General features: G+C 43.7%; 7 protein-coding genes across 9 annotated transcripts; 4 read left to right on the forward strand and 3 right to left on the reverse strand.

The window, feature by feature from the left end:
* The first annotated feature begins 297 nt into the window (after positions 1–297).
* LOC108092199 (39S ribosomal protein L40, mitochondrial) lies at positions 298–1,139 on the forward strand. Its single transcript, XM_017191726.2, has 3 exons — positions 298–394; positions 460–705; positions 766–1,139. The coding sequence occupies exons 1-3, from the start codon at positions 369–371 to the stop codon at positions 1,082–1,084; spliced, it is 591 nt and encodes a 196-aa protein (XP_017047215.1). The 5' UTR covers positions 298–368; the 3' UTR covers positions 1,085–1,139.
* Positions 1,140–1,230: 91 nt separating this feature from the next.
* On the reverse strand, positions 1,231–2,417 carry LOC108092201 (prefoldin subunit 3). Its single transcript, XM_017191727.2, has 3 exons — positions 2,230–2,417; positions 1,758–2,152; positions 1,231–1,697 (listed from the first exon to the last, which is right to left on the reverse strand). The coding sequence occupies exons 1-3, from the start codon at positions 2,314–2,316 to the stop codon at positions 1,451–1,453; spliced, it is 729 nt and encodes a 242-aa protein (XP_017047216.2). The 5' UTR covers positions 2,317–2,417; the 3' UTR covers positions 1,231–1,450.
* A 647-nt stretch (positions 2,418–3,064) lies between these two features.
* On the forward strand, positions 3,065–4,158 carry LOC108092107 (39S ribosomal protein L47, mitochondrial). Its single transcript, XM_017191602.2, has 4 exons — positions 3,065–3,216; positions 3,295–3,571; positions 3,623–3,900; positions 3,957–4,158. Exons 1-4 carry the CDS (start codon positions 3,113–3,115, stop codon positions 4,105–4,107), a joined length of 810 nt encoding a protein of 269 aa, XP_017047091.1. The 5' UTR covers positions 3,065–3,112; the 3' UTR covers positions 4,108–4,158.
* On the reverse strand, positions 4,013–5,714 carry LOC108092106 (triadin). Its single transcript, XM_017191601.2, has 2 exons — positions 5,591–5,714; positions 4,013–5,531 (listed from the first exon to the last, which is right to left on the reverse strand). The coding sequence occupies exons 1-2, from the start codon at positions 5,615–5,617 to the stop codon at positions 4,164–4,166; spliced, it is 1,395 nt and encodes a 464-aa protein (XP_017047090.1). The 5' UTR covers positions 5,618–5,714; the 3' UTR covers positions 4,013–4,163.
* Positions 5,715–5,890: 176 nt separating this feature from the next.
* LOC108092108 (ras-like protein 1) lies at positions 5,891–8,059 on the forward strand. 2 transcript variants are annotated; one of them, XM_017191604.2, is made up of 4 exons: positions 5,891–6,243; positions 6,466–6,774; positions 6,997–7,253; positions 7,312–8,059. In XM_017191604.2, exons 2-4 carry the CDS (start codon positions 6,636–6,638, stop codon positions 7,483–7,485), a joined length of 570 nt encoding a protein of 189 aa, XP_017047093.1. In that variant the 5' UTR covers positions 5,891–6,243; positions 6,466–6,635; the 3' UTR covers positions 7,486–8,059. The 2 variants fall into 2 exon arrangements, with proteins under 2 accessions (XP_017047093.1, XP_017047092.1); XM_017191603.2 differs by having other exon boundaries at positions 5,891–6,161.
* An 804-nt stretch (positions 8,060–8,863) lies between these two features.
* LOC108092091 (heterogeneous nuclear ribonucleoprotein M) lies at positions 8,864–13,403 on the forward strand. 2 transcript variants are annotated; one of them, XM_017191580.2, is made up of 5 exons: positions 8,864–9,022; positions 9,155–9,762; positions 10,804–10,942; positions 11,853–12,981; positions 13,042–13,403. In XM_017191580.2, exons 2-5 carry the CDS (start codon positions 9,161–9,163, stop codon positions 13,095–13,097), a joined length of 1,926 nt encoding a protein of 641 aa, XP_017047069.1. In that variant the 5' UTR covers positions 8,864–9,022; positions 9,155–9,160; the 3' UTR covers positions 13,098–13,403. The 2 variants fall into 2 exon arrangements, with proteins under 2 accessions (XP_017047069.1, XP_017047070.1); XM_017191581.2 differs by lacking the exons at positions 10,804–10,942; positions 13,042–13,403 and having other exon boundaries at positions 11,853–12,040.
* An 8-nt stretch (positions 13,404–13,411) lies between these two features.
* Positions 13,412–14,637, reverse strand: LOC108092092. Its single transcript, XM_017191582.2, has 2 exons — positions 14,527–14,637; positions 13,412–14,471 (listed from the first exon to the last, which is right to left on the reverse strand). Exons 1-2 carry the CDS (start codon positions 14,554–14,556, stop codon positions 13,563–13,565), a joined length of 939 nt encoding a protein of 312 aa, XP_017047071.1. The 5' UTR covers positions 14,557–14,637; the 3' UTR covers positions 13,412–13,562.
* Between the last annotated feature and the right edge of the window lie 805 nt (positions 14,638–15,442).

A 15,442-nucleotide genomic window follows, 5' to 3' on the forward strand; every position in this document is an offset into this window, starting at 1 on the left:
ATATTGAAAATTTGTGAGGTCATCACCCCACTCAAAACTGTTTCTCCGGCCCTGCCAGTAATGCCACATCGGTTTAAATATTTTTCGCGAGGTTAAATATAACTTAAAAACCAAAAAGGTTTTACGTTAATTGGAGGATTAGAATCTTAGATTAATATTCTACGCCTATTTTACACAAACTTACTCATAGTGGCTCATGGTGCATACATGGCGACATCTGGCGATGAGTGGCAGACTAAAAATGGACTTTCGATTATTTTCAAAACAATTAATCGACAAATCGCAATCTCTAAAGCATCAAACAAGAACAACAAAAACCAGCTGTTCGTACATTACGCAAAGGTTTTTTTCACATTTGTTTATTAAAAATGTCGCTGCTGAGCGCCTTTGCCAGGTCAGTAGAACCGCCTGTTTGTAGGAAACTCCTTCGGTAGCTTGTTACTTACCATTCTGTCACAGGCTGGGATTGCAGCGCACTGGCGGAGTTGCAGGCGCCGCCTTTGCACGTTGTATCCAAACGACTCCTGTTCTCTGCGCCGAACCCCTTAAGAAAAAGAAGAAACTAGACCCACAGATTGTCAAACAGCGTGAAGACCGTAAGAAAAAGAAAATCGAAAAGCAAATCCGACGGCTGGAGAAGAATGCCCGGCAGTTGAAGCCCGTGGAGGAACTGGAAGTTCCCCTGGAGCTTATCGATGAAAAGGAGTACGTTACCCATGTGGACATCCATTTAAAATTTCTGTTCAATGTCCCCTTAATCCCCAGCAAACGCCAGAGAAAACTGACCCCCTTGAGCAGTGCAGAACTGGAGGAACGCGCTCTTCTCAAAAAACAGTGGGCGCACTACAAACACGATGAACGGGTGGCCGACTTCCAGATCATCGACCGACTAGTTCAGGCGCAAAACAAAGCTCTTGCAGAGCTTCGACGCGAATCCGAGGAGCTGTACCAAGCAGCCATTGAAGTGGATCCCCAGCTGTTGCCTGTCTCACTTAAAGGACCCGTGGCAACGCCCCCCATCAAAAACTACGTCAGTCCAGATGGAGATTACCTGCACCAATCCATGAAGTGGGAGGTCAAGTGATGTGTGCATGCGCTTAAGGTCAAACGAATTGAAATAAACAGAACCCTTAATCCCATATACTTAAATTTTAATACCCTTGGCCATCGATGGCCATTTCTGATGTTGACCTTTTGTTCCTAGGATTAGCCTCAAGGCAGTTTCTGAGCTATCTTTAAAACGTTTAATAACTTTATATAAAAAATGTTATTTTTTTGTTAGTTTTTGAGGGTAATTTGTTACAGAAACTATCTTGGGGTCATGATAAATGCAAGCCTTCTATGCAATCGTACTGCAACTTTACTAATCGATTAGACATCAGCTATGTTTTTCATCATAATTGAGACCGTTTTAATAGTCACTTGATGCGTTGTGGCGGTTTTATTGTTATCAGTGAATAGCGGTAATCAGGCGGGAAGGACAGCCTGCCGAGCCTTTTCGGTGAACTGTCGAAATAAATAATTCGCGAGAGACATAGCACTGACTGCTCATGCTGATCATGGGATGGGGTTGCTTATCGGATCGGATCCTTACGAGGGGGGTGGTGGTGGCATTAGTCTTGGCAGCGGCCTGCCGCTTTTTCACGCCCCAGTTGTACACCCTCGCCATGTTCACCTCCGTGGTTGTAATTTGATCCCTGCAACAGAGAGATTTACTTTAGAAAAGCAGCTCTTGAGAGGTAAAGCACTACACGAACCTCAGGAAGTCCTGGTCATGCTCCACGGACTTTAGGTTGCTCACTGCCGATGTGACGTTCTGCTTGAGCAGCGCCTCCGCCTCGTCAAGCGGATACTCAAGCATCACACTGGCTCCCAGCCAGAGGTAGACTGTTTTCGTTGGCGGCACCAGCGTCTTGATGAACACCTGGTCGCTCAGCAAGAACTGAGTCTCGCGCTCCTCGTCCTCCTTCCGTAGAACATTCACCATCTCCAGAGACCGCTCCAAGTCGGGGATTTGGGACTTCAGCTTGCGACGCCGCGCCTCCAGGTTGTAGGCCATGAATCGGTACTTGCCATGCTGCTCGTCCAGCCGCTGCAAAACCTTTTCACAGTTCTCGTTGTCAGGCTGCGCCATGAATGAGTCGATTTCCTCCTGCAATCGCCAATGGAACGTGAATTAGCCCCCAGTCGCCAGCTGCAGGTGCACGCTTGTAGGTTAGGACCACTCACCAGGAACACTGCCTCCGGAATGCCGGCGAAGGTCTTCTGGTTTTCCGGTAATTTGGGCATTTCCACCGAGTCCATAATGCCAGTCATCTTGATGCCTTTATCGGTACCGTCTGCAATTGCAATTTAATTTCCAGGAGGTCGCCTGCCGCTGTAAAAGTCGATGGTGAGTCAAAATTGCGATGGAACTATCGATTAGTGCCGTCACTTGCTAGCGATGGCTTACTTACTATGCTGCATGCTAAATAATAAAGCAAAAATTCAGTGTTAACGCCAAAGCTCATGTATTATGACTTTACATTTAACAATACAGAACAGTTTTTGGTAATTGTTTACAAGTGCGGTGCACGGTAAATACGGCTTAAAAAAATAAAGTAAAATATGGAAAAAATGTGTTTTTTTCTAAAGCTTCAAAATCCGTTGGCGGAGACTGAAAATTTTGCACCGTTTTTTTGTTATTAACAATTAAAGATGCGATTTGTAGTACAAATTCGGGTCTGAGTGACCGTATTTGCAATAATCCGCCACCAGACGACTGCAATAATCGGCACATCACATGCAAATACGGTCACTCAGATTCACATTTGTACTACAAATCGCATCTTTAATTGTTAATAACAAAAAAACGGTGCAAAATTTTCAGTCTCCGCCAACGGATTTCGAAGTTTTAGAAAAAAACACATCGTTTCCATATTTTACTTTATTTTTTTAAGCCGTATTTACCGTGCACCGCACTTGTAAACAATTACCTAATTCGACACCAGACGACTCCAATAATCGGCACATCATTTAAAATACCGCACTTGTAAAAATTAAAAAAAACATCGATGGCCAAATCAACATCGACCTTAGTCCACCTCTAACACGCCGGACAGCTGTTGAAAAAATGTCTTCGACGTTAATAAAATGTTTTAATTTAGCAAAAAACGTGGGAAATGCGACGGTGAGAAGCTTTCTGGCTGTACCTAAGCAGCCATGGCAAGCCTGCAGGTGGGTTCTCTTTGACCAAACCGGCTTTCACTAAGAAATACTTACTAAATCGCGCCTTTGTTTTTATGTAATATGTAGTGCGGTTGCCCTGCAAACGCCGCATGCCCAAATGCAGATGCACACATCCGCTGTTCGCCGGGATCTGATGGAGTTCTTTGACGACAAAAAGAACTGGAGCGAAAATGAGGTCAAAGTCGGTCGTGCCTGGCGGACAGAGGAGTTGCGCATTAAGTCCAACAAGGAACTTCACCAGCTGTGGTTCGTGCTCCTCAAGGAACGCAATATGTTGCTAACCATGGAGAACGAGTGCAACGACAAAATGGAAGTCTTTCCCAACCCCGAGCGCATCGATAAGGTAAACTTCTACGTGATTTAATAGATCACTATATAAAACCCTCAATTGCAGGTGAAAATTTCCATGGAGAACCTGGAGACAGTCGTTAGGGAGCGCAACAAGGCCTATCACCTGCTGGAAACAGGTGAAACGGGCGAGCGTCCTCAGAAGGCGGTGAAGAATTCCTTTGGTCTGCAGGTCACTTACAAATCCTGCGAGCACGCACTTCCGCCATTTATGAACCTCAAATGGATAAAATCCCGCAACATTGGATTTGGCGGACGGGCCGTAAACAGATTCCTGTTAAAGTACCGGGAGCAACTCTATAACGCCAAGCGCAAGGCGAAGAAGTATGTTGCCCTTTGGCTTAAAAAATAATCGTTTTAAAAATGTTTTTTTTTTACAGCCGCTCCCGCAACGAAGTAATGATGATCCTGCGCCGCAATCCCAACTTTGACCTGAATGTGCTGCGTCGCCAGTTTCCCGACGTTGATGTGGACAAACTGTGCAACGATGACAAGATTAGAGGTCACTATGTGCCCAAAGTTGGCTCTTAAGCCGGTCAGTTATGCAGTTATTTAGTGATTAAAACAACAAAATACCGTCAACTCTTTTAATCTTCGTCAAACTTAATCTTGGTGCCCTGGAAAGCGGCGATTTTGGGCTTAAACTTCTGCTTCGCAACCCAAGATGGGTGCATGCCTTCGTTTGATGAAGGAGTGTTAGTCGAGGAGGCCAAAGGATTAACAATAGGAGTTTTAATTTCTGACGCTTCCCCATCTTCGCCGAAAGTGATCTTCTTGCCCTTAAAATCACCGATAATTGGTGTCTGCTGCTGCTTGGCCAGCCAGGAGGGATGACGATCATCAGCTGGCTTCCTCGCTTTGAACTCCGACTGTCTTTCGGGTTTTTCCCGGTACGTATTCGTCCTTCTCTCCTCGTTTCGGAACTTTTTAGCTGTCGGCGGTCTCTCCTCCTCTTCAGCTTCGCTGTCATTGTCCCCGGAAAGAACGACGGCGGTGGACAGGTAAGGCTGTCCCGATTCCGTGATGAAAAAGGGATCTTCAACATGTGTGGGACGATTATTGTCAACTTTGGGTTCCTCTTCTTCATCAATACTAAGTTGTTTCTCTACTTGAGGTCTGACCTTTTGTTGCTTGGCAGCTTTTCTTTCCAGAGGCTTAGGTTTAGGTTCTTTAGACTTGACTTCTTGTTGTGGCTGGTTCTCTTTAAAAATTGCCTGCTCTTTATTGGCTTTTTTAACAGATTCTTTTTTAGAACGTTGCACAGACTTATCTGATTTTGATTGTTTGTCTTTTGTACTAAGGGATTTTTCTACTTTTAGTTTCTTGTCTTTGACTTTCTTCTCCTTCTTTTCTTTGGGTAAAGCTTGGTTTGCCTCTGGTTTGATTGTAGACTGAAAGGTTTCTACTTTTTCTTCTTGGTCGAATTGAAGAGTTGGCGCTTCCTCCACTGCTGATCCCGCCACTTTATTCTGCTCCAACCACTCTAATCTGTTTTTTGCTAGGGCCTTCTGCTCCTTTAGCTCTTTGCGTTTTCGCTTCCGTTCCTCAGTACGCTCTATTTTGACGCGCCGCTTGCTCGTCTCCAGGATCTCTTCGCGCCACTTGGCTTCCCTGTCAGCGCTCAGCTTGAGCGTCTTCGCAAAGGTGTCCACCAGTCCGTGCATCAGTTTGTTCAGGCGCAACATGGCGATGCCCAGTTCATCCGGAGTGGATCGCTCGTTAGCGATCACTGCGTTGGGATTTGTGCCCTCCTGCAGAAGCGATTGACGGACTATCTCCAGACATTTTAGGGACTTTAGCTGGGTCAGGCATTCGCTGCTTTTCCGCAGGCGAATCTTCTCTTTTTCACTGTCTGGATTTTTGGCCAGAACATCTTTCGTCTTCCGCAGCTTTTGAACAAGCTTGGCGATCGTCTGTGCCCGCGCCTTCTGAATAAGCTTCTTGTTGGTTATCACCTGTCGATATTCTCATTTATAAATAAGCCCAAAATTTAAATTAAAAACATTTGATTTACCAAATTGTTGAATTTCAGTCTGTCCATGCTGTTACAGTGGTTGGCGAGCTATTGAAGACAGGTTTGAGTCCAGGATATAAACGTTTATCTAGAAGATGCCAACTTGGCTTAAAATCGAAAATGTATCGAAAAATATTGTTAATAAGGTATTTTCCATTTGTCGATATGTGGCAGCATTTACAAAGCTTTCACATATATATTAGATACCCTTAAAAGACATTTACCATCTGAACATATACAAAAAATCTGCTGATAGCCCAATCAATCGATAGTGCCGGTCAGAACACCACCATCGATATTGCCATCGACCAAGTGACATCCCTAGTATCTTCACAGCTACGTACAGCTAGATTTCTTCTACATTTTTATATACGAATTTATTGTTTTCCTGCGCTGTTGATTGCAATTACCGCACGGCAATTAAAAGTCGCGCAATCAAGGAGTACCTCCTGTCGCACCGTTAAACGCGAACGTGAAACGTGCCCCAAAACTGCGCCGCGCGCGAGAGCGAGAGAGAGAGAGAGGAGCGGAAAACAAGGAGGAGCTAGCTGAAAAGGCAGCAACAAAGAAGGTCCGGCAGGAAGAAAAAAATACAAAAAGCGCGACAAACAAAGCTGTTCAATTTGTTAATGCACCAAGTCAAAAACTTAACTGTGAGGAAGATACACAAATAAACAAATAATTAAGGACCAGCAGTTTGGTTTTCATTTTAAGTTTGAGTCATTGATCTCTTCGCCCGTCTGGCTGTGTGCATGCAGTGCGTGTGTGCGAGTGAGCAGTACTCGAAGTGACTCAGTGGCCTGCATTAATTCCTGGCTAATTATGCGCTTAATTTATTTTAATCAACCTTAATTAATAATTTACTCCACTTGCAGCCCATACACACACACACACGCTCACCCACCCACACACGCGCACGGAGAGAGACTGCAGCTGCGGGCGCTCCATAAAAGAGAGAGGAAAGCATCGATCGCTAGAGAGAGACTGCGACTGTGACTGTGACCGCGACTGTGACTCCGACTACGGCCAATCAAACGGACGACAAATGACGGAATACAAACTCGTAGTCGTTGGTGCCGGCGGTGTGGGCAAATCCGCGCTAACCATCCAGCTAATCCAGAACCATTTCGTGGACGAGTACGACCCCACAATCGAGGACTCTTACCGAAAGCAAGTGGTCATCGGTGAGTGCTAAAAACCGGATGTACACAAGTGATAATAAACTTTTTTAATTTTAACTAACTTTTGACCTTTATTGTCAAACAAAGATTAGTCTATCTGCAAGGTTAAAGAAATTCACTTGGCAGATTGTCGATACGAAATAATCAAATTTGCTAAATATACCACAGTGCAATTCAGAATTTGCTTTTTAAGACCACCCTTTTTAAAATACTTTTCGTCCGCAGATGGAGAGACCTGCCTGCTGGATATCCTGGACACCGCTGGCCAAGAGGAATACTCTGCCATGCGAGATCAGTACATGCGAACCGGCGAGGGCTTCCTGCTGGTCTTCGCTGTTAACAGTGCGAAATCCTTCGAGGACATCGGCACCTATCGCGAGCAGATCAAGCGCGTGAAGGATGCCGAGGAAGTGCCCATGGTGCTGGTGGGCAACAAATGTGATTTGGCCTCGTGGAACGTGAACAACGAGCAGGCAAGAGAGGTGAGTGCATGTCTGCATAGTGCCTTTTAGGTTATAGACCCATTATTTCAATCCGCAGGTGGCCAAGCAATACGGCATTCCATACATTGAGACGTCCGCCAAGACGCGCATGGGCGTAGACGATGCATTTTACACACTGGTGCGCGAAATCCGCAAGGACAAGGACAACAAGGGTCGGAGGGGCCGCAAAATGAACAAGCCGAATCGTAGATTTAAATGTGAATTACTCTAAAAGGCCTCACATCGGTTATCATTCACTTTTTATTTCTTCAAATGTCGCCTGTTTGTCTGTATGTGCGTCGGCGAATCGCCGATCATCTCGGGTTCGATGTTTTGTCCATTCTGGACACACAATGCGAAAAACACACACATGTGGGAGCGTGTTGGTCGGTGCAATTGTCAGATAAAAAGAGAGAAATTGTAATTAATTTAAGTAACTAGAGTTTTATGTACGTCGAAATGATTTTGTGAATGTGTGTGTTTTGTGTCGTTTGAAAGGTTGCGAGGCGCCCTTTTAAGAGTATTAACAATAACAAGCAAACAAAAACGAACGAAGCAAATCGAAAATGAAAATGAATATGTACCTCTACATAAAAACTATGAATACTGTTGTAACTGCCTTGGTTCAGCTGCTAAAACCGTTTGTTTTCAACCAGCCCAAAAACTCGATTCTATGTTTGTACTTTACCCGATAAACTGTGCTTAAATCCGATACGCAAGGCAAACCGATTTTGTGTATTTTGAGAACCCTGTTATCAATTGCTTTTAACCCGTCGTCATATACAGTCTTTTTCCGCACACACGCACGAGCAGAATTCCATTAGTATTCATCATTAGAGAACAAACAAACAGAAAGCCGATAAGGTCACAGAAAATTTCGCACAAACGAGCAAATTTGCTAGCCTCAAACTAGATTTCTGTTCGGTAAAACACAATTTTGTGGTGCTATGATGATAAAATTATAATCCGCATGAGTTCTTGAGATATGCCTTTCTTTCTACTTACCATTCTGACAGATCAATCGGAGAGAAAACAAGCAGCCAATTAAATTTACATTATATAGTTTGCTTTAAGCTTTTTATACATACATACATACATTTAATATTTAATTTTTTGTATTAATTTTTGCCATACAAAAAGGAACGAAATAAATCAATTGTGTGTACTATTAAGCAAATTTGGGTTTTATTACCTCGACGTTTACTTTTTAACTGACTGGGCACCTACGAATTTATGCAATTAATTTTATTAGATAACCGCTTGAAAAAATAATTTAACCTTAGCTTTGATTGACTCTTTGTCTATGTAAAAATGTGTAACTAAATTTGTTCAATACAAAAACATAAAAATGAAATTTATGGCTATAAGCTAAATTGATTTGGTGAAAGTTTTTGTGTCAAAATTCATAATAATAATCAATATTTTATAATCTGGATTTTTATAAATATTAAATTATTTATTATTAATTTTGAATTAAAAAAAACTCAATAATTTGTTATTTCCCCAGTGTTGAAACATAAAAGATTTCAGGTCTTGATGAATTTTGGAACAGCAGGGTTGCCACAGAATTTGACTAGCTATCGATATCAGCAATAAGTCCATCTTTTAATTTATTGCTGTCGAATTGTTATCCGCTCTAACAAGAAAATTCTCTGCGTTCTATTCTATTGATCTCGGAAATTTTAATTTCATAAAAACTTGTACTGCATAATAATAACTACGCTGGAAGCAGAGAGAATAAACTATTAAAGCAAAACTTTTAACAGCAGGTAAGATAATCAGAAAAAAAAATGTACGTTTGCAAAAAATGCCATTGTCCGCCATTTTGTTTTCGCCGACGCCGCTCCTTGTGTGTACTACAAATTTGATAAGTACTACAAATATTTGGATTTGTCTTGCAGACGACAATGAATATGGACGCAGGCAACTTGGTGGAGAACCGTGAGAAAGAACGCGATCGTCGTGGACGCGGAGCACGCGGCTCCCGATTTTCAGACGCCGATGGCAATGGAAATGCCGGTGGCAACCAAGGTGGTGGCGGAGCAGGTGGAGGTGGCGGAAACAATGTTCGCGACCGGAGCCGCGAACGTCGCAATTGCCGCGTTTACATATCGAACATTCCGTACGACTACCGCTGGCAGGATCTGAAAGATCTGTTCCGCCGCATCGTCGGCTCCATTGAGTACGTGCAGTTGTTTTTCGACGAGAGCGGCAAGGCACGTGGCTGCGGCATCGTAGAATTTAAGGATCCTGAGAACGTGCAAAAAGCCTTGGAGAAGATGAATCGTTACGAGGTGAATGGCCGCGAACTGGTAGTCAAGGAGGATCACGGCGAGCAGCGTGACCAGTACGGCCGGATTGTGCGGGATGGAGCTGGAGGCGGTGGCGGTGGAGGTGGTGGTGGTGGCGGCGGCAACGGTGGCAACAATGGTGGAGGAGGCGGCGGTGGTGGTCGTGACCACATGGATGACCGTGACCGCATTTTCTCCCGTCGCGAAGACGAAAGATTGTGAGTACCCCCCTATTATACCAATACCCACTATTGTGTACTTTTTTCGATGTTCTGGAGCAGGAATGCAGAGTTCGTAGCACGCATAAATTACTCAACTCCCAAAAAATTTTCAGCTGGCAGTGGTGTCTGTTACATATTTATCAACAGTTGCGGTTTCTGAATGGATATGAATTATTTAAATTGAGTAATTTCCATTTAGGTCAGTTATAGAGATCCCAATACATACCATCTATCAGTTGTCGTATTTGTGTTCATCGGCGAACAGCTGAATAATATATTTTTATGAGTGCAGTGTTCCTTATTGAAGTTTCTTGAGTATTCGTATCGTACATAATCCAATTTGTTTCGAAATTCGCAGATGCGCAATAAGTTTTAACTAAGTTCTCCTTGATTTAATTATCAATTTAAGGCCATATACAACCATCAACCCAATCAGCTGAACATTTCTTTATTGTAAAAATGGATTTTTTCGCTACAACCTGAATACCCTTTATATGAAAAGAATATAAAGCATGGGTCCCAAGCTAGTCAAATAGTTATTTGGTTAAGCCCTAATCGACTTTTAGCTCTTTCTGTCTTATCTATAAAATCACATTCAGTTTTCAGAGTTTGTGTGAAATTTGTAATAATTTTTGGATTTTTGTATTTGATTCTGAGAAGTTTGACCAACATTCAGTCCTGAAATCGAATTTTTGGTGTTATCAAGTATTATGCGTGCAATAAGTCAATGTTCATTTATATGAAAGATTTTGTTTAAAAATCTTTCTACTGCCATCAGAGTGTTAAATATTTCTACCTTTGTATTAACTTGAACGTCGTATTTGAAGCGCATATAAAAGAATTAAATTTTAGTGATAATTCAAAGAAGAAATCGGAATGTAAGTTGCACTTGAATCGATATTGGGCCCAGTTTAACAGATGGTAAAAAAAATTGAACAATTCTACAAGTCCTGCGGCTCTTTTGGCATCCCACTCGTAGCTGAAGCTTATCTCTGCTTTTTGTTATTTTGTCTGGAAATCTGGCTTCTCTTTTTCTAGATCTGGGCGTAATAATTTTAACATGATGTCAAATGATTATAATAATTCGTCGAATTACAATTTGTATGGGCTTTCCGCTTCGTTTTTGGAGAGTCTTGGCATAAGTGGACCTTTGCATAATAAGGTTTTTGTTGCTAATGTGAGTATATTGTAATTTAAAATTCCAATAATCCTATGTATAGAATTTAACTGGATCCGGACCACACTACAAATATGCTGCGTTTCGTACATTTTTATGGGTCTCTGCTTCGTATTTATAACCCAAGAAGATTGCATCCTACGGAGGGGCACATTTTACTAGTTTTGGTTGAGCCGACTTTAAGAATGACACCACTCCTCAGAATCCTTTCCTTTTTGACTTGGCGTGGTCTCTATTCATTTTTCGAGTTTGTGTATGTAATTCATAGAGAAACGAAATACACATGCTGATTTTCATCTGACAGTAAAAAGCACCTAAGACTTGTATGATCTTGAATGGTTAAAAACCAATCTAAAGAACGATTTTTACTGGATTTTCTTTGACGAAAGGAATATTCGTCTTAACGGACATTTGGACTTCAATATACTTAAAAGGGTCTGCTTCACCTTCTTCATGTAACTCGTGTGCCAATGTAAAATTGGGATATTCAAAATCTTTATTTGCAAAAATGTATAATTTGTTTTGGTTTACTCGGTTGATATCAATTGGTGCGTCTGTTGCAGCAATAACTTTGGAAGTTTCTTGACGGTTTGCCATTTGGTTGGTTGCAGTTTTCTGACATTTCCACGCTCCACACTCGAATTTCTCGCAAAAAAAAAACACTCCTTTCAAATGGGTTATAAATATGAAGCAGTTCAAGGTTTTGGACAATTCGGCGTCGTCTTGGGCTATTGCATTTGCTTTGGAAAACGACTCTCCTGAGATTCTCATCTATCGCCAGCATTGCTTTGCAGCATGGTTTTGTCGAAGACAGCGGTCTGAATCAGCATGGTCACCTTTCGAAACCATTTCAGTGGCTAAGCCATTTATGTTGCACCCTATTAATCCAGCTCTCTTTAACTTCCTGCAGCTGGACTACAAGGTGGACAACAAGAAGCTCAAGCAGGTCTTTAAGCTGGCCGGCAAGGTGCAAAGCGTAGATCTTTCACTGGACAAAGAGGGCAATAGTCGCGGCTTTGCCGTGATCGAGTATGATCATCCCGTGGAGGCTGTGCAGGCTATTTCCATGTTGGATCGTCAGATGCTCTTCGATCGTCGCATGACCGTACGTCTGGACCGCATTCCGGACAAGAACGAAGGCGTAAAGCTGCCCGAGGGCTTGGGAGGCGTGGGCATCGGCCTGGGACCCAACGGAGAGCCATTGAAGGATGTAGCTCACAATCTGCCCAATGGAGGCCAGAGCCAGGGACAGCTGCTCGGCAATTCGCAGCAGGGATCTCAGCTGGGATCGGTGGGTGGCGGCCAGGGCAGCAGCGCCGTTAGCAACGCCACCAATCTGTTGAACAATCTGACCGGCGTCATGTTCGGCAATCATGCTGCCGTTCCAGTCGCCCCGGTGGCCCCGGTGCAGAAGCCCAGTTTGGGCAACAATGCAGGAACCGGCGGATTGAACCTAAACAATCTTAACCCCAGCCTTTTGGCTGCCGTCGTAGGCAATCTGGGCAGTCAGGGAGGCAATTTGAGCAATCCCTTGCTGACCTCGTCACTGAGCAACCTCGGTCTCAATCTCGGAAACTCTGGAAATGATGACAGCTTGGCCCCCAGCAACGTGGGCCTGTCGAACAACTACAGCAGCGGCGGTAGCGGTGGCGGCAATAACTACAGTTCCGGCAACAACTATAGCGGCGGCGGTGGCGTCTCCGGCAATGTGGGATACAATGCCTACAGCAGCTCTGGCGGAGTTGGCGGCGGAAACGGTGGTGGCGGCCTGGACAGCAACGATTACAATTCGGGCAACCAGTTGGACATGTTCGGCGGTGGAGCCAATGTGGGCAACTCAAATGTTGGATCGGGCAATGCTGGCGGCGGTTCCCGCAAGTCGGACACCATCATTATCAAGAACGTGCCCATGAGCTGCACCTGGCAGACGTTGCGCGACAAGTTCCGTGAGATCGGCGACGTCAAGTTTGCGGAAATTCGCGGCAATGATGTGGGCGTAGTGCGTTTCTTTACGGAGCGCGATGCCGAGGCTGCCATAAGTAAGTTTTACTTAAAAATAATGGTTTTCTTATATGTACTTACCTAAACTTTCTTTGCAGGACTTATGGATGGCTCGCGTTTGGATGGGCGCAACATTAAAGTAACATACTTTTAAGTCGGCGCTTCTTGGCGCCAAAAAAACTTTAAGCATGACCACATCCTCCGATGACCAATGAGCATATTTTCCTTATTTCACGCGCAATACTGAAATCAAAGGCACACGAAAGGCTCATCCAAACGAATGCACCCACATATTTGTATAACTTTTATATATACGCATATTATTATACAGACTAATATTATGATAATTGACGTTCCAAAAAAAAAGAAACACAAAGCCCCCAAAAAACTGAAGACGCGATTCAAGTTATTTTTTAAGTCATTGAATTAATGCCAATAAAATTATGTAAACCCATGAAAATTTTGGTGGTCAATTTGAGGATGTACGTTTATTAAATTTTCCCTTAATAGCTACAAGCATTGTTGGCTTTGGGATTCGATATATGAATGCATTTCTTCCTGCGGTGGAAGGGATTTACAACTGAATTTGTTTGCCTAAGTAAATAGTTTTGCTGTGGCCTTATTTGGTTGCTTCAGCGGCCGGGACAGTTTTAAATCTCTCCAAGCGTGCACGCGCCTTCTCTGACCAGGCGTCCTTTGATTCGGTGGTGGCAGCCGTTGGGGTGGCTTCCGTCGTTGCTGCTCCGGCTCCAAAACGCTCCTTTCGCTTCAGTAGCCTCTCCTCGGCCGCTGATTTAGGAGTCTTTTCTGGCACCACGCAGCCGAAACGTTCGGCGCGCCTTTTTAGTGCCTCTTTCTGTTGCTCTTCCGTCTCCTTGTTGCCTTTGTTGGCCGTTATGGAGGCGCTCGAGGATTTGTTGATGGCTGCAGCCACTGTGGTTGCGGTGGCGGCCACAGCTGTAGATGCAGCTGGCGTAATGCCAAATTTCTTAGCCCGTAGTTCCAATCTCTCTTGCGCGGTTAACTGGGTGAGCTTCTTGTCTCCGGCTGGCTTGTCACCTTCCGTTTTCGGGCCAACTATAATCGGCTTGTGCTTCTTTGTTGGAGTCTCATCGGTGGAAACGGTTATTGCTGTGGTTGGTGCCTCATTCTCCTTGGACGGCGTTGTTGCCGTGCTGGCTGCTGCGCCAGTGGACTGCTGGGAATTGTTTCGCTTGAGCACTATTTTCTTGGCCGGCAGGGCAGTCGTGGAATCCGTTGTCGACTTATCCTCGGCCAGCAGGTCCGGAATGGCTACTGTTGTGGGCGTGCTAACCGGACTCTTAAGCAGTTCGTCATCGCCCAGCAGCTTGTGCTCATCCTCGTCCGTGAGGGAGACGTCGTCGTCGTCAATAGCATCTGCTATGGCCGAATCCTCCAGTGAAATGTCACCCTCCAACAGAGCAGTCTGCAGGCGGTCCTGTAGTTCCGTCTTATTGCCGTTCACGGTGAGGCCACGAAGCTTAAGCTCGCGCTTCAAGTCCGCTACCTGAAAGAGTAAGTTTTACTTGTGGCCCTTCGTTTTGTTTAGTGGATGGTCTTACTTTCATTTTAGTCACGTCGCTTTCGGGCATTTTCTCCGTTTTCAAAGAATTTTACTTAAATATTGTGAACAACCCGTTTTGCTAGTGGTGGACCAATCATTAAGCATAGCAATGCTATCGATTATTTTATTCGGCTTGCATACGTGACACGAAACACATTAAAATATTTTTGTATTCCACAATTTTATTCGTTAAATTGACAAAAGTTAATATTGACACAATAAGTTCTAAATCTTGTTAATTAAGTATTTATATTAAAATTTAGAAAAATAAAATACATATTTTATTTTTTTGTCCATCAATTCTGTTTTAAAATACCGTTATTTAAGTTATGGGTTGCTCTTTTCTAGTTGAGAGATCGTTAAAAATATATTTGTGGGCGTTTTAAAAAAGCTTTTCACAATTATCTAACAATTATTTTCTTGTTGTGAAAGAACATAAATTTATAGCAACAAAACTCAACCGGACAAAACAATTACACACCATAAACCGCATTTGATTTAAGAACACTTCCAGCTTTCCACGATTGTTATTGGATCTCGTAATATTTGTTTTTGTCACTCCAGCTCTCACCCTCATGATTTGCTGTTGCAGACCCCGTAGCCGAGATAAGATATAATATATGAGTGCTGTTCAGAAATAGCACCCGTGCAGTGCACTCCAGCCCCTTCAATCCAGCTGGCAGGCGAAACTCGACCGGAAACGGGAAATGGAAACGCACTGCAATATTATCTCCTGTCGCCTTGTGCTATTCTTAATCGCCCCTTTTCCTCGGCGAATTTGATTCTTTGTCGTCGAAGGAGCTCTTCACCCTGCGACCTTGAGAGCCGTACAATTTTCCCAGCCAAAGTGAATTGTTTCTACAAGTGCTCTTCGGTCGGACAGCACCTGCTCGAATTTTTTCGGAACCATCCAA

This window comes from Drosophila ficusphila, unplaced genomic scaffold, assembly GCF_018152265.1.
Source record: "Drosophila ficusphila isolate 14025-0441.05 unplaced genomic scaffold, ASM1815226v1 contig_791, whole genome shotgun sequence".
NCBI lineage: Eukaryota > Metazoa > Arthropoda > Insecta > Diptera > Drosophilidae > Drosophila > Drosophila ficusphila.

What these genes read in the sequence shown, in the direction of transcription:
- LOC108092199 (XM_017191726.2), top strand. Translation starts at nt 369, where the DNA reads ATGTCGCTGCTGAGCGCCTTTGCCAG. An exon ending in CTGCTGAGCGCCTTTGCCAG is followed by an intron (nt 395 to 459) that starts GTCAGTAGAACC and finishes ATTCTGTCACAG; the next exon opens with GCTGGGATTGCAGCGCACTG. An exon ending in GAGCTTATCGATGAAAAGGA is followed by an intron (nt 706 to 765) that starts GTACGTTACCCA and finishes CTTAATCCCCAG; the next exon opens with CAAACGCCAGAGAAAACTGA.
- LOC108092108 (XM_017191604.2), top strand. Translation starts at nt 6,636, where the DNA reads ATGACGGAATACAAACTCGTAGTCGTTGGTGCCGGCGGTGTGGGCAAA. An exon ending in CCGAAAGCAAGTGGTCATCG is followed by an intron (nt 6,775 to 6,996) that starts GTGAGTGCTAAA and finishes TTTCGTCCGCAG; the next exon opens with ATGGAGAGACCTGCCTGCTG. An exon ending in ACAACGAGCAGGCAAGAGAG is followed by an intron (nt 7,254 to 7,311) that starts GTGAGTGCATGT and finishes TTCAATCCGCAG; the next exon opens with GTGGCCAAGCAATACGGCAT.
- LOC108092107 (XM_017191602.2), top strand. Translation starts at nt 3,113, where the DNA reads ATGTCTTCGACGTTAATAAAATGTTTTAATTTAGCAAAAAACGTGGGA. An exon ending in CAGCCATGGCAAGCCTGCAG is followed by an intron (nt 3,217 to 3,294) that starts GTGGGTTCTCTT and finishes TGTAATATGTAG; the next exon opens with TGCGGTTGCCCTGCAAACGC. An exon ending in GCCAAGCGCAAGGCGAAGAA is followed by an intron (nt 3,901 to 3,956) that starts GTATGTTGCCCT and finishes TTTTTTTTACAG; the next exon opens with CCGCTCCCGCAACGAAGTAA.
- LOC108092106 (XM_017191601.2), bottom strand. Translation starts at nt 5,617, where the DNA reads ATGGACAGACTGAAATTCAACAATTTG. An exon ending in GACTGAAATTCAACAATTTG is followed by an intron (nt 5,532 to 5,590) that starts GTAAATCAAATG and finishes GAATATCGACAG; the next exon opens with GTGATAACCAACAAGAAGCT.
- LOC108092092 (XM_017191582.2), bottom strand. Translation starts at nt 14,556, where the DNA reads ATGCCCGAAAGCGACGTGACTAAAATGAAA. An exon ending in GCGACGTGACTAAAATGAAA is followed by an intron (nt 14,472 to 14,526) that starts GTAAGACCATCC and finishes TTACTCTTTCAG; the next exon opens with GTAGCGGACTTGAAGCGCGA.
- LOC108092091 (XM_017191580.2), top strand. Translation starts at nt 9,161, where the DNA reads ATGAATATGGACGCAGGCAACTTGGTGGAGAACCGTGAGAAAGAACGC. An exon ending in CGTCGCGAAGACGAAAGATT is followed by an intron (nt 9,763 to 10,803) that starts GTGAGTACCCCC and finishes CTCTTTTTCTAG; the next exon opens with ATCTGGGCGTAATAATTTTA. An exon ending in CGATGCCGAGGCTGCCATAA is followed by an intron (nt 12,982 to 13,041) that starts GTAAGTTTTACT and finishes CTTTCTTTGCAG; the next exon opens with GACTTATGGATGGCTCGCGT.
- LOC108092201 (XM_017191727.2), bottom strand. Translation starts at nt 2,316, where the DNA reads ATGACTGGCATTATGGACTCGGTGGAAATGCCCAAATTACCGGAAAAC. An exon ending in TTCCGGAGGCAGTGTTCCTG is followed by an intron (nt 2,153 to 2,229) that starts GTGAGTGGTCCT and finishes TGGCGATTGCAG; the next exon opens with GAGGAAATCGACTCATTCAT. An exon ending in CATGACCAGGACTTCCTGAG is followed by an intron (nt 1,698 to 1,757) that starts GTTCGTGTAGTG and finishes TCTCTGTTGCAG; the next exon opens with GGATCAAATTACAACCACGG.